Source organism: Pezoporus flaviventris, unplaced genomic scaffold (assembly GCF_033815535.1).
Source record: "Pezoporus flaviventris isolate CSIRO_AGI_PZ_B2104156 unplaced genomic scaffold, CSIRO_AGI_Pfla_v1 ptg000031l, whole genome shotgun sequence".
Classification (NCBI taxonomy): domain Eukaryota; kingdom Metazoa; phylum Chordata; class Aves; order Psittaciformes; family Psittacidae; genus Pezoporus; species Pezoporus flaviventris.
In genome coordinates this window covers 27,769,985-27,783,221 of record NW_026892579.1, presented here as the reverse complement: position 1 = coordinate 27,783,221, position 13,237 = coordinate 27,769,985, and the positions used below count along the sequence as shown (strand labels likewise).

Here is a 13,237-nt window from a genome sequence, read left to right as displayed (position 1 = left end):
TTCTTGCAAACTATATTGCAACTCATGTAGAGGATGAAAAAATCCAAGAAGAAAAATAAAAAACATCCAAGTATATCTAGAGAAACATACATAAACCCATGAATGTATTTTAAAATTGGTTATTTGAATCAGCTTAGTTGCTGACTTCTCCAGGCTGTACAATGCCCACCCACCTAGTCTCTCACTCTCCCTCCTTACCTGGACAAGGGAAGAAAGTAAAATGATAAAGGTCACATGTTGGTAGGGACAGAGATCACTTAAAAATTACTCTCACCAGCAAAACAGACTCAGATTGAGGAATATTAAGTTATTGTCAATTAGAAACTGACTTTTGGACAGTAAAAAACTAAAATCTGGAACCACCCCCACTTCGTCCCAGGCTCAAGTTCACCACTCCATTCCCAACTCTTCTGCTTTCTCCTTTCACCCTGAGCAGTGGAGGGTGGGTGGGGAATGGGGTTTGTAGTCAGTCCATAACAAATCCTCTATGCTGCTCCTTCCCTATCACACTTTTCCCCTGTTCATGTGTAGGTCCCTCCCACAGGTCCTGCTTGGAGCCTGCTCCTGTATAAGAACTCCATGGACTGCAGTTCTTTTAGGGCATAGCCACATGTGGCGTAGGGTCCTCCATGGGCTGCAACGTGGGTCTGGCATAGTCCTCTCCATGGATTACAGGGAAATACATGAACCACCATGGTTCTCTCCACGAGCTGTAGGGGAATCTCTGCTCCAACACCTAGAGCACCTTTACCCTCTCCTTCTTCACTGACTTTGGTGTCTGCTGTTTTTTTTTTCCGTACACTTTCCTCACTCCTCTCTGCTGGGCCTGGAATGACATAGTACCACTAAGAGTTCATAAACTCTGAGAGTTTGAAGACAATCTCACCCCTTCCATCATCTCAGCTGTGGAAAAACTGTCCCAGGATCTCAAACAATTGAGGGACGATCTATCTGATTTATCCAGCTCCTCACGTGTACCAACACACATCTCAGCTATTAACAAAAGGTGCCCTATTGTTCGAGAGAGAAAATATAGAAGGTATATGCCACGGGCCACGCTATGGTTTTACCTGCAGGATCACAGAGAAGACATGACAAAGTGGGATGGAAAACCTACTTCAGCTTTGGAGTAATGGGTGGGTGAATTGAAGAGGGGGGCAAGGGCCAAGATTGATCATCCCATGAGAGCTACGGCTTCAGTCTCTGGTGAACAGTTTCCCAGATGGAGCGGAAGAGCTGATTTTACTCCAGCTCCTGTGATAACGAAGAATAATCCCTTTCAACAAGACTTAAGTGTCCAATGTTGTGATGACTATTAGAGGGGCCCTGCCTCCAGCCAGGTGGAGGTAGGGGACAATCAGATTTACTGGACTGTGTGGATCAGATGGCCTGGCACATCAGTCCCACAGAAGTATAAGGCTCTAGTAGATACTGGTGCACAGTGTACCCTGATGCCATCAAGCTGTCAAGGGGTGGAACCTATCCATATTTCTGGAGTGACAGGAGGATCCCAAGAGTTGACTGTGCTGGAGGCTGAAATCAGCCTGACTGGGAGGGAATGATGACTGGTCCAGAGGCTCCATTCATCCTTGACACAGACTACTTCAAGAGAGGGTACTTCAAAGACTCAAAAGGGGACTGATGGGCTTTTGGTATTGCTGCTTTGGAGACTGAGGAAATTGAGCAGCTGTTCACCTTGCCTGGTCTCTCAGAGGATACTTCTGTTGTGGGGTTGCTGAAGGTCAAAGAAGAGCAAGTGCCAATTGCGACCACAACAGTGATCTGGCGGCAATTTTGCCTGAACCGAGACTCCCTGATTCCCATCCATCAGCTGATCCGTAGACTGGAGAATCAGGGAGTGATCAGTAGGTCCCACTCATCCTTTAGTAGCCCCATATGGCCAGTGTGGAAGTCTAACAGAGAGTGAAGACTAACAGAAGATTATCGTGGCCTGAATGAAGTCACACCACCATTGAGTGCTGCTGTACTGGACATGCTAGAACTTCAGTATGAACTAGTGTCAAAGGCATGCAAGTGGTAGGCCACGATTGATATTGCCAATGCATTTTTCTCAATTCCTTTGGCAGCGGAGTGCAGGCCACAGTTTGCTTTTACTCAGAGGGGTGTCCAGTACACTTGGAACCAACTGTCCCAGGGGTGGAAACACAGCCCTACCATTTGCCATGGACTGATCCAGACTGCACTGGAACAGGGGCAAGCTCCAGAATACCTGCAATACATAGATGACATTATTGCGTTGGGTGATACAGTGGAAGAAGTGTTTGAGAAAGGGAGGAAAATAATCCAAATCCTGCTGAGAGACGGTTTTGCCATAAAACGGAGTAAGGTCAAGGGACCTGCACAGGAGATTCAATTTTTGGGAATAAAATGGCAAGATGGACGTAGACAGATCCCCACAGATGTGATCAACAAGATAACAGCAATGTCTCCACCAACTAATAAGAAAGAAATGCAAGCTTTCTTGGGTGCTGTGGGGTTCTGGAGAGTGCACATCCCAAATTACAGTTTGATTGTAAGCCCTCTCTATCATGTGACCTGGAAGAAGAATGATTTTAAATGGGGCGCTGAGCAACAACAAGCCTTTGAGCAAATTAAACGTGAGATAGTTCATGCAGTAGCCCTTGGACCAGTCCGGACCAGGCCAGATGTAAAAAATGTACTGTACACCGCACCTGGGGAGAACGGTCCTACCTGGAGCCTCTGGCAGAAAGCTCCAGGGGAGACTTGAGGTCGACCCCTTGGCTTTTGGAGTCAGGAATGCAAAAGATCTGAGGCCAGCTATACCCCAACTGAGAAAGAGATACTGGCAGCCTATGAAGGGGTTCGAGCTGCTTCGGAAGTGATTGGCACTGAAGCACAGCTCCTCCTGGCACCCTGGTTGCCCGTGCTGCGCTGGATGTTCAAAGGCAGGGTCTCCTCTACACATCATGCAACTGATGCTATATGGAGTAAATGGGCTGCACTCATTACACAACGAACTCGAATAGGAAATCCCAGTCATCCAGGCATTCTAGAAGTCATCATGGACTGGCCAGAGGGCAAAGATTTTGGAGTATCACCAGAAGAGGAGGTGATGCGTACTGAAGAGGCCCCACCATATAATAAACTGTCAGAAAGTGAAAAACAGTATGCCTTGTTTCTGATGGGTCCTGCTGTATTGTGGGAAAGCATCGGAGATGGAAGGCAGCTGTATGGAGTCCTGGACGACAAGTTGCAGAAACTGCTGAAGGAGAGGGTGAATCGAGTCAGTTTGCTGAGGTGAAAGCCATCCAGCTGGCCCTGGACATTGCTGAACGAGAAAAGTGGCCAGTACTTTCTCTATACTGACTCATGGATGGTGGCAAATGCCCTGTGGGGGTGGTTGAAGCAATGGAAGCAGAGCAACTGGCAACGCAGAGGTAAACCCATCTGGGCTGCTGCACTGTAGAAAGATATTGCTGCCAGGGTGCAGAACCTGGTGGTGAAGGTACGTCATGTACCCAAGAGTCGGGCCACTGAGGAACACCAGAACAGCCAACAAGTGGATAAAGCGGCTAAGATTGAAGTGGCTCAGATGGACTTAGATTGGCAACATAAAGGTGAATTATTTTTGGCCCGGTGGGCCCATGACACTTCAGGCCATCAGGGCAGAGATGCAACATATAGATGGGCTCGTGATCGAGGGGTGGACTTAACAATGGACACTATTGCCCAGGTTATTCATGAGTGTGAAACATGTGCTGCAATTAAACAAGCTAAACGGTTAAAGCCTCTTTGGTATGGAGGACGATGGCTGAAGTACAAATATGGGGAGGCCTGGCAGATTGATTATATCATACTCCCACCAACCCGCCAAGGCAAGCGCCATGTGCTTACCATGGCGGAAGCAACCACCGGGTGGCTGGAAACATACGCTGTGCCCCATGCCACTGCCCGGAACACTATCCTGGGCCTTGAGAAACAGATTTTGTGGCAACACGGCACCCCAGAGAGAATTGAGTCAGACAATGGGACTCATTTCTGGAATAACTTTATAGACACTTGGGCCAAAGAGCATGGCATTGAGTGGGTATATCACATCCCCTACCATGCACCAGCCTCTGGGAAAATCAAAATGGTACAATGAGCTGTTAAAAACTACACTGAGAGCAATGGGTGGGGGAACTTTCAAGCACTGGGATACACACTTACCAAAGGCCACCTGGTTGGTCAACACCAGAGGATCTGCCAACAGGGCTGGCCCAGCCCAGTCAGAACTTTTACATATTGTAGAGGGGGACAAAGTTCCTGTGGTGCACATAAAGCATTTGCTGGGGAAGACAGTCTGGGTTATTCCTGCTTCAGGTAAAGGCAAACCCACTCGTGGGATTGCTTTTGCTCAGGGACCTGGATATACTTGGTGGGTAATGCGGGAAGATGGGGAAGTCCGATGTATACCTCAAGGGGATTTGATTTTAGGGGAAAACAGCCAGTGAACTCAATTGTATGCCGTTGCCTGCTGTGTAATGCTTTTATAGCCCATCAACTAGATGTCTCCAGGTCACCAGCGACTGGCCCTGACTTCCCTCCAGCCATCATCCCAACAGAGAATGAACTTTGATAGAACCAGACGATCTGCAGTAAAGGAACGATCAGCATCAGCAGGCAGCGATCCAACACTGCACACAGCCTTTCCTGCCCTGAAAGATTGTTACAAGAGATGGAACCTGACATCATGGGCTGAATGGACTCAGCAGCATTATAGGGATTGGTCCATGCACTAAGAAATGATCTTTTTCTCTCTGTGTGTGTATGTGGATGTATATACGTAAGAGTGATGGGATATTGAGGGGATCTGAGCATGACATGAATGGTATGGAATAAGGGGTGGATACTGTCCTGGGTTTAGCAGTAGCAGTCATTTTTTCTCCTTCTTAATAGCTGGTGCAGCACTATGTTTTGACTTTCGGCCTGGGAACAGAGCTGATAACACCGATATTTTCAGTTACTGTTCAAATGTTTAGACTGGCCATAGGACTTTGTGAGTCTCATGCTCTGCCAGGGAGGAGGGGAAGATGGGAGGAAGCAGAGATGGGACACCTGACCCAAACTAGCCAGAGAGGTATTCCATATCACAGCACGTCATGCCTGGGGGGTAACTGGGAGTTACCTGGAAGGGCACTTTCTTCTTGGTTGGTCTTGTTTCAGTAGGTGATATTGTATTCTCTTCCCTTGTTATTTCTCTTACCATTATTATTATTGGTGGTCGCAGTAGTGATTTCTGTTATACCTTAGTTACTGGACTGTTCTTATCTCACCCCGTGGGAGTTACATTCTTTTGATTCTCCTCCCCATCTTTCCGGGAGCAATGGGAAGGAGGCGTGGAGGAAGGGGAAAGAAAGAAAAAGAGGGGGCTAGTAGAAAGTGTGTGGCTGACTTTGTTTAAACCACAACACCCTTAATACGAAGATATTTATCTTCAAGGGAAGAAGATATTGAAGTACATTTACCTGGATTGATTCCTGATTATTCTTTTAAACAATGGGACTTGCTGATATTAGTCTAGAGCAAAACAATTATAGAGCATGAGCCTACTGTGATTATTCAGATGTGCACACACGTACACAGTCAGACAGCCCTGTTAATCACTGTAAGACTTACATAGGCATGATATCTGACTGAGCAGGATGAATGCAGTGTTAGAGCCTTTAAAAGTATGACACCTGCATTACAGCCTAATCTGGGAATTGCACTGCATGCAAATAGCATGAGTATCAAAAAATATAGCCATAGAATCATAGAATCGTTAGGGTTGGAAAGGACCTTAAGATCATCTAGTTCCAACCCCCCTGCCGTGGGCAGGGACACCTTATGCTAAATCATATCACCCAAGGCCTTGTCCAACCTGGTCTTGAACACTTTACCAGGGCATCAGCTGGCTGTTTCTGGCTCGAGTGCCTTTCCTCATTAGCCCCCTGCAGGACAGCAAAGTCTGACAGAGTTATCGGTCAAATATATATGTATACTGTTTCTTTCTATGAGTTTCTAATCTATGCATTTTCAAACACTTCAGCATGAAATATGGTTATCTTTTGAATATGATTTTATGCAGTTGTCTACAGATCATTTAATCTCTCATTCTCTTAAAATGGAGTAAAGTGTAAATGCTGGATGTTGCTAGACAAAATATTACTCAAAAGTATTTTGTATTAGCATTGCCAACAGCTGATAATCATACAAATTCGCAGTATCATATCATGATGCGTACACTTTTGAGCTGAATTACTTATTTTCTGACATTTTCTTTCTGTAAAGGTAGTTGGAAGATAATATTCCAGCTAGGTTTACTCCTTGTGCGAGACTGTAATACATTTTCAAAAGAAAAGTTATAGCTCTGAAGCATTTTTAATACTTTTAACTATATATAAAAATCATGAAAGGTTCTTACATGCATACATAAGTTAAAAAGAAGTTTAGATAACATTTTGGAATGTGCTTTTGACAATTCAGAAGCACAATAATTGAAGCCAGATAGCACAAAGGGAAGCAGATCTCAAGCCAGATTTTCTCATGAAAGCAAATACATTTGAAAGGAACATATCCCAAGATCTTATTAAACTTTTTGGCACAAAATCTGAAAAAGTCCAAACAAATTCAATACTTCCCCCAAAGTGTGGCCAACATTGTAAAGGCTGTTCCTTGTTATACCAGATGTCATCTTCTACAATTTGGTTTGCTGACCACAGGAATCTTCATGGCACAGACTCACATATACAGATGCCTTCTTATACATTGCCATTCACCATGATAAAGCAAAAATATTCCTAAATTTAAGAGGAGGAAGTGGGCAGTGTATCTTGTATGCTACCATTCTGTATCATAGAATTCTACAGTTACTTGGATTTTGAAAATTTAAACACTAGTCATGCCTACTTTCACTGCAGCACATTGCACCTTGAGTTTTACTATTCAAACATACAATTAAGCTACAGCAAATGGTGCTTGCAATGTAAATTAGGTAGTTATGTCATTCATGAGGGATGAATGACTTTCAGGTAACGCTGGCTTATCTTGCTGTGGCTTTTCACATTTCTCACTCACACTCCACTTTTAAACATTTTCTCAACTGTTTTTTCTAAAGCATTTCATGTAAGTAATAAATAATGAACTTTTCAGATGATTTGAAACGATTGGATTTGTCATGCATTTTCAATAAACTGACGGGTTCAGAAGTTACTTAAATGAAAAAATGAGTTTCAAGCAGCATATTACCCTTTCCCGTAAGACGAAAATAAAATTTGAAGACATACATTAATATTTATCTCACATCTTGAGCTGGTCCATCCTGATTCACAAGAGCATTGATATCCATCAATGAGATCTATACATCTGAAATATAAAATAGTGTTATTCAGATGAAGCTATGTAATTCTAGATTCAGCATTAGTAGTATCATTCCATACATTTTCAAAAAATGGTCTGATGTATCATAGAATCATAGAATCATACAACAGTTAGGGTTGGAAAGGACCTTAAGATCATCTAGTTCCAACCCCCCTGCCATGGGCAGGGACACCTTATGCTAAATCATATCACCTCACACTAAACCATGTCACCCAAGGCTTCGTCCAACCTGGTCTTGAACACTGCTAGGGATGGAGCATTCACAACCTCCCTGGGCAACCCATTCCAGTGCCTCACCACCCTAACAGGAAAGAATTTCCTCCTTATAACCAACCTAAACTTCCCCTGTTTAAGTTTTAACCCGTTACCCCTTGTCCTATCACTACAGTCTCTAATGAAGAGTCCCTCTCCAGCATCCCTATAGACCCCCTTCCGATACTGGAAGGCTGCTAGGAGGTCTCCATGCAGCCTTCTCTTCTCCAGGCTGAACAGCCTTCTCTTCCTCAGCCTCTCTTCATACGGGAGGCGCTCCAGTGCCCTGATCATCCTTGTGGCCCTTCTCTGGACTTGTTCCAACAGTTCCATGTCCTTTTTATGTTGAGGACACCAGAACTACACACAATACTCCAGGTGAGTATTACTCCAGGTAACGTACTGAAATCCATAGCACTAAGTTTTAATAATGGGGCTTAAATGCATATGTTATGGGTGCTGAGGAATTTTATAAGGATTCTGATTGCCATATTCAAAGATGTCTTCCCATTTCAATCTCTTGGCATGTAACAGCTTTGTTTTTACATATATTAAACTCTAACTAATTGGTTTATGCTAATGAACAAAAAAGAAAGAGAAACTGAGATAATAAAACAGTGTATTACATTAGTTTAAGCAAGCAACATCTATCATCTTTAAGTTGCTAGTACTCTTATTTTATAGAACATAATTAAGAGTATATATATCAACCTTCCCGTATCACTAAATTTTAAATATTGCTAGTTAGGTACATTATCTTGGAGATGGTAACAGTTAAATGAAGATAGCCACCTTCCATGAAGACAAGGATCTGGCAAACATTCATTAACATTGATCTCGCAGTTTGTTCCAATGAAACCTCTTCTACAGTGGCACTTATAAAAACTGATATCATCAATGCAACTTCCATTGTTGAGGCAAGGAGTAGACATACATTCATCTATATTTACTTCACATCTATCACCTGTGCAAAAAAAAGAAGATATGAATAAGCTTTAAAATCTAAATTCAAACCAGTTTATTTATTGTTTACATAGTTCACTATATTCATCAATAAAGAATATCCCACTAGAATTACCTATAGCTGCAAATGCCAAAAATAATGGTTATACTGCAATACATTACAATGATAACATCTGTAATTTGGCAAGGCAAGAAAGCTTTGATGGTCAGCTTGCAAGCAAGATAGTTAAATGGAGAATCTGAAATTTCAAGAGCATCCTGGTTTCAGCTGTAACAGTTATTTTTGTTCCTAGTAGCTAGTGCTTCTTTACACAGTTATTAGAAAGATGAAAAGTGCAGGTTTCCAATAAGAGAAATAGAGAATTAAAATTATGTGTGTTTTGGTGGTGATCTAATGGTTAAAACTTATTTTATCAAAATAAAATGAAAATTCAATACACAAAATTCTTTGAAATCTTTTTTAAGACATTCATTATGAGAGATATGGTGATGCACTTTTCTTCTTGTAATTTTCCTACAAATAAGCGCCACTCATCTTTCACCTAAACATCTCAAAGTACTTTAGAAAATACTAATTGACAACCAACACGTTCATAGGTCTCTTTGCAGGCAGCTACTGCCCACTGCCTCATAGGCAGCTAAGCCCCACACAGCTGCTTTTTTCCACCTCACCATGGGATGGGTGAGAGGAACAAAAGGCTAAAAGTGAGAAAACTGGTAGGTTGAGATAAAGAGAGTTTAACAGATAAAGCAAAGGCCACACACGCAAAGCAAAACAAGGAATTCATTCACTGCTTCCTACCAGCAGGCAGGTATTCAGCCATCCCCAGGAATGCAGGGCTCCATCACACATAAAGTACCTTCCCTTCCTTTTTCTTCCCCACAGCTTTCATTGATGAGCACGCTACCATATGGAACAGGAAGTCCCTTTGGACAGTTGAGGTCAACTGTCCTCTCTATGTCCCTCCCAGCTACCAGAGCACCCTCAGCCTACTTTTTGTGGGGCAGTGTGAGAAGCAGAAAAGGACTTGACAATGTAGGAGCACTGCTCAGAAGTACCTACAACAATGATGTGTTATCAACTGTTTTCAGCACAAACCCAAAATATAGTCTCACAAAAACTACTATGGAGAAATGTAGCTATGGGTAAGTCCCCCCCCCAAAAAAAAGGAAAAAACAGTATATAATGCAAGAACATTCTCCTGATTTTTTCAGGTGTGTGGGCCAGGGGAGGTGTGGAGGAGATAAAAACAATGCTGAAGATGACAGGTCCTCCTCTGGAGCAGACAAAGTGTCCAGAAGCCAGAAGTTACACTAGTTCCTCTAGCTCTCCATTTCACAACAAAAATGAAGCACTTAAGTACTGCAGTCTCAATTCAAAACCATGTGTTTTATACACACATGTTTATAGTAAATGAAAAGTTCCTATAGCCTTTTATCATTGCTATCCACCTGACTACTGACACCTTTTTAAAGGAATTCATAGCAAGAATTACAGAGATACCATAATCTTTGTCTAGTCCATGTGCGAATATATAGCCAAAGATAAAAAACAGATGTTTGCAACAAATCTATTAACATGCTACACATAGAACTGCTTTAAGATCGTGGGAAATGTTTTTACCTAGTAAAGATTAACAGATTTAAAGATAAAACATCTAAGATTCTGTGCTGACTCATGTGGCCTTAGCCCCAGCAGCCCTAGAGGTCAAGCTCTAGTGGAAAGTGCATGACAAGGGATTGGACTTGGCAAGTACTCCCAGGAAAATGAGCCCAGGGGGCTGCCATGTGATTCTGTATTTGATCAGATCTTGGCACAGTGGTAGTTGCACTACGCTAAACCATCCATTGGTACAAATTAGAAGGCAGTTCTGAAACCTGTTTATCCTTGTTAAATCCCCCGTACCATGCAAGCATTTGGCAAACAGCTCTGATCAATTGTGCTCCTTGGATGTTCTCATTTAGCATCACACTCTCTGCATCACTGTTGTCTTATATCACTAGATATAAGAACTTAAAACTTTCAGAAACAGATGTTTTGTTAATATATTACCAAAAACTACATTCAAGATGACAGAAGACAAGTTCATCTGCCCATTATAGAAGATCAAACTATCAAAAAGGCAATTCTTGTAAGTCAGCATTAGGAAAGAAAATTCTTAATTGCTCTTATCAAGGAATGCTTCAAATGCATTGGCAGGCCAAAAGTACTACACAAGAACATACTTCAAGCTCACTTTACTTGCAATTCTGGAAGTGATTATTTTTCTTGTATCTGAATGGTGAGGGCATCTCTATTACACATGATCATAAAAAACAAGGTCATTCCATGATTACAGATATTTTGATCTTCCTGGTCCATTTAGCAAAACCTGAGAGTGTTAAAATGTGATAGTCCTGAGGTTTTGGTTTGGTTTTTTTTTCAGCAAAATAATAATTCCAAGCTTTGCTTTCATAACCCGCTACATTTTCACTCAATCATGCTTTCATTCCTACCTTTCCAATGATACTGACTAGAAAGGGTATTAGCTTTCCACTAAAATAATCTGCTCTCCTAAGAAGTTCTGCTAATTTAAAATTATTAAATTAGTGAGAAGACATATTAATTAAATGAGTAGCATTAATGTACACAGACTGCTGCTGGCTTTATTATGTACTCTCACTAAACCCATACGAGTTACTTTTTAAAAGTCACTTTCCTAGTAAATCACGCGGGTTACTTAGGAAATGCAAATCTGTATTTTAAGAGTTAAAGGTTCTCAGTTCAAATTTAGTAATTTGCTTTTGATAGTGATATATATATGAAAGCATAATTATTTTAAAAAAGTTCTAGTGTTTTCCAGATTTTTAAGTCAGATATTTCTCATCTTACTTTATGTTATGTCATTTTTTTTCCTAGTAGCTGGTGCAGTGCTGTGGTTTCAGTTTAGTCTGAGAACAATGCTGATAATACACCAATGTTTTAGTTGTTGCTTAGTACTTACTCTAAATCAATCTTTTCAGTCTCTCATGCTCTGCCAGTGAGGAGGGGCACAAAAAGCTGGGATGGAGCAGAGACAGGACACCTGACCCAAACAAGCCAAAGGGGTAATCAATACCACAGCACATCATGCCCAGTATATAAACTGGGGGAAGTTACCCAGAACGGACCGATCGATGGTTTGGTTGGGCTGCTTATCTGTCAGCAAGTTGTGAGTAATTGCATTTTGCATCACTTGTATGTTCTGAGCTTTCATCTCATTTTTTTTGTTATTTCCTGGTTTTATCAGTATTTTTATTGTTGGTACACTTTCAATTATCTCTATATTTTACTTTACCTTAGGTTACTAAACAGTTCTTATCTCAGCCTGTGGGTTTACGTTCTTTTGATACTCCTCTCTATCCTGTCTGGAGAAGAGGGAGTGAGGGGTGAACAAACAGCTGTGTGGTACTGAATTACCAGCTGAGTTTGAACCATGTCAGCTGACAGGACTAAAAGATTTTGACTTAACACTGCTAAAGCTTTCCTATTAAGGGCAGATTATGGAGATATCATTGCAAGGCATTTCTGTTCTTTCCCTCAGATTCAATCTTTCTTGGTGGAATCAATTACATCTCACAATATCTGGTTTTTTTAAAGAAGCTAAACACAAACTTGCAGTTCTCTATCTCCCAAATGTTTTTCCCTGCCTGAACATTACTTCATGAATTTTGGTTCCTGTATTTCAGATACACCTGGAGAATAAAGACCCTTTCTGACATTAAACATTGTTGTAAGCAAAGGCTGCCTTGAAAGTTGATGTACAGGATTTCACAGTACTTGGACAGAAATAAAGGAAGACTACAGTGATATGTTCTTGCTGAACAATAAGGTGTGGGAGAACTGAGGCTGAGAAAAAAAAACTTATTTAAGGAAACATTATTTCAGGACTCAAGCTAATATTCCAAAAACTCATATATACAACACAAAAAAAGAAACTTTAGATTTAGAAATTGTGGAGTAAGCTGCATTACATGGATCATGCTGCTTGCAGCTGATACTAGGAATAAAGTTAGTTTTCACTAATTTTAGTTCTCTATAAACTCCATAAGAACGAACCATTTCTTTGCATTAAAAATATGTATGACTAGCTGTAGTTTGGCACTTTGTTCAGAATTTTACTGAATTAACCACTCTTCCCCCTGCCCCAAGCAAATGTTTGGGCACTTAAATGGAAACAACCTGTTAATTTAATTTTCAAACAATTCTATGGCATTTTACAGTCATGTTCTCTTTTACTCTATTAAATATGTTGTCATATCTAGTTTAATTCTTCAAGTTATAAAAAGGGAAAATCTCTTTATATAATGGACACTGCATATTTTTACACAATTTGTTAATTCTGAATGTTTTCTTAAAGAAATGCTTCAATGATTCCTGTTTTTAAAGCTCTCCAATTGTAAGGTGGGTTTTCATTCATTGAGTTGTTCAGGTAAAAATGTATTCAATGTAGTATAAATAAGAATCGATCAGGAATGTAAAGCAGAATCTATTTGATTACAGGATGTTAATCATCTAAAGCAACTATAACTTTTCCTTTCTCAGTAGATTAAGTATTATGATTATTTTAACCCTTAAATCTGTCTTTCAGAATCAACATGCCAATATATGTCAACCTCT

At 41.1% G+C, this 13,237-nt stretch overlaps 1 protein-coding gene across 1 annotated transcript in view; it reads right to left on the bottom strand.

The window, feature by feature from the left end:
- Nucleotides 1-13,237, bottom strand: part of EYS (eyes shut homolog) — an 828,128-nt gene that overhangs the window by 453,518 nt on the left and 361,373 nt on the right. The window contains exons 26-27 of the mRNA XM_061460547.1: nt 8,428-8,599; nt 7,290-7,368 (exon numbers count right to left, since the gene is read on the bottom strand). Of these exons, the coding sequence (XP_061316531.1) occupies nt 7,290-7,368; nt 8,428-8,599 (251 nt within the window). The remainder of the gene's footprint in view (nt 1-7,289; nt 7,369-8,427; nt 8,600-13,237) is intronic.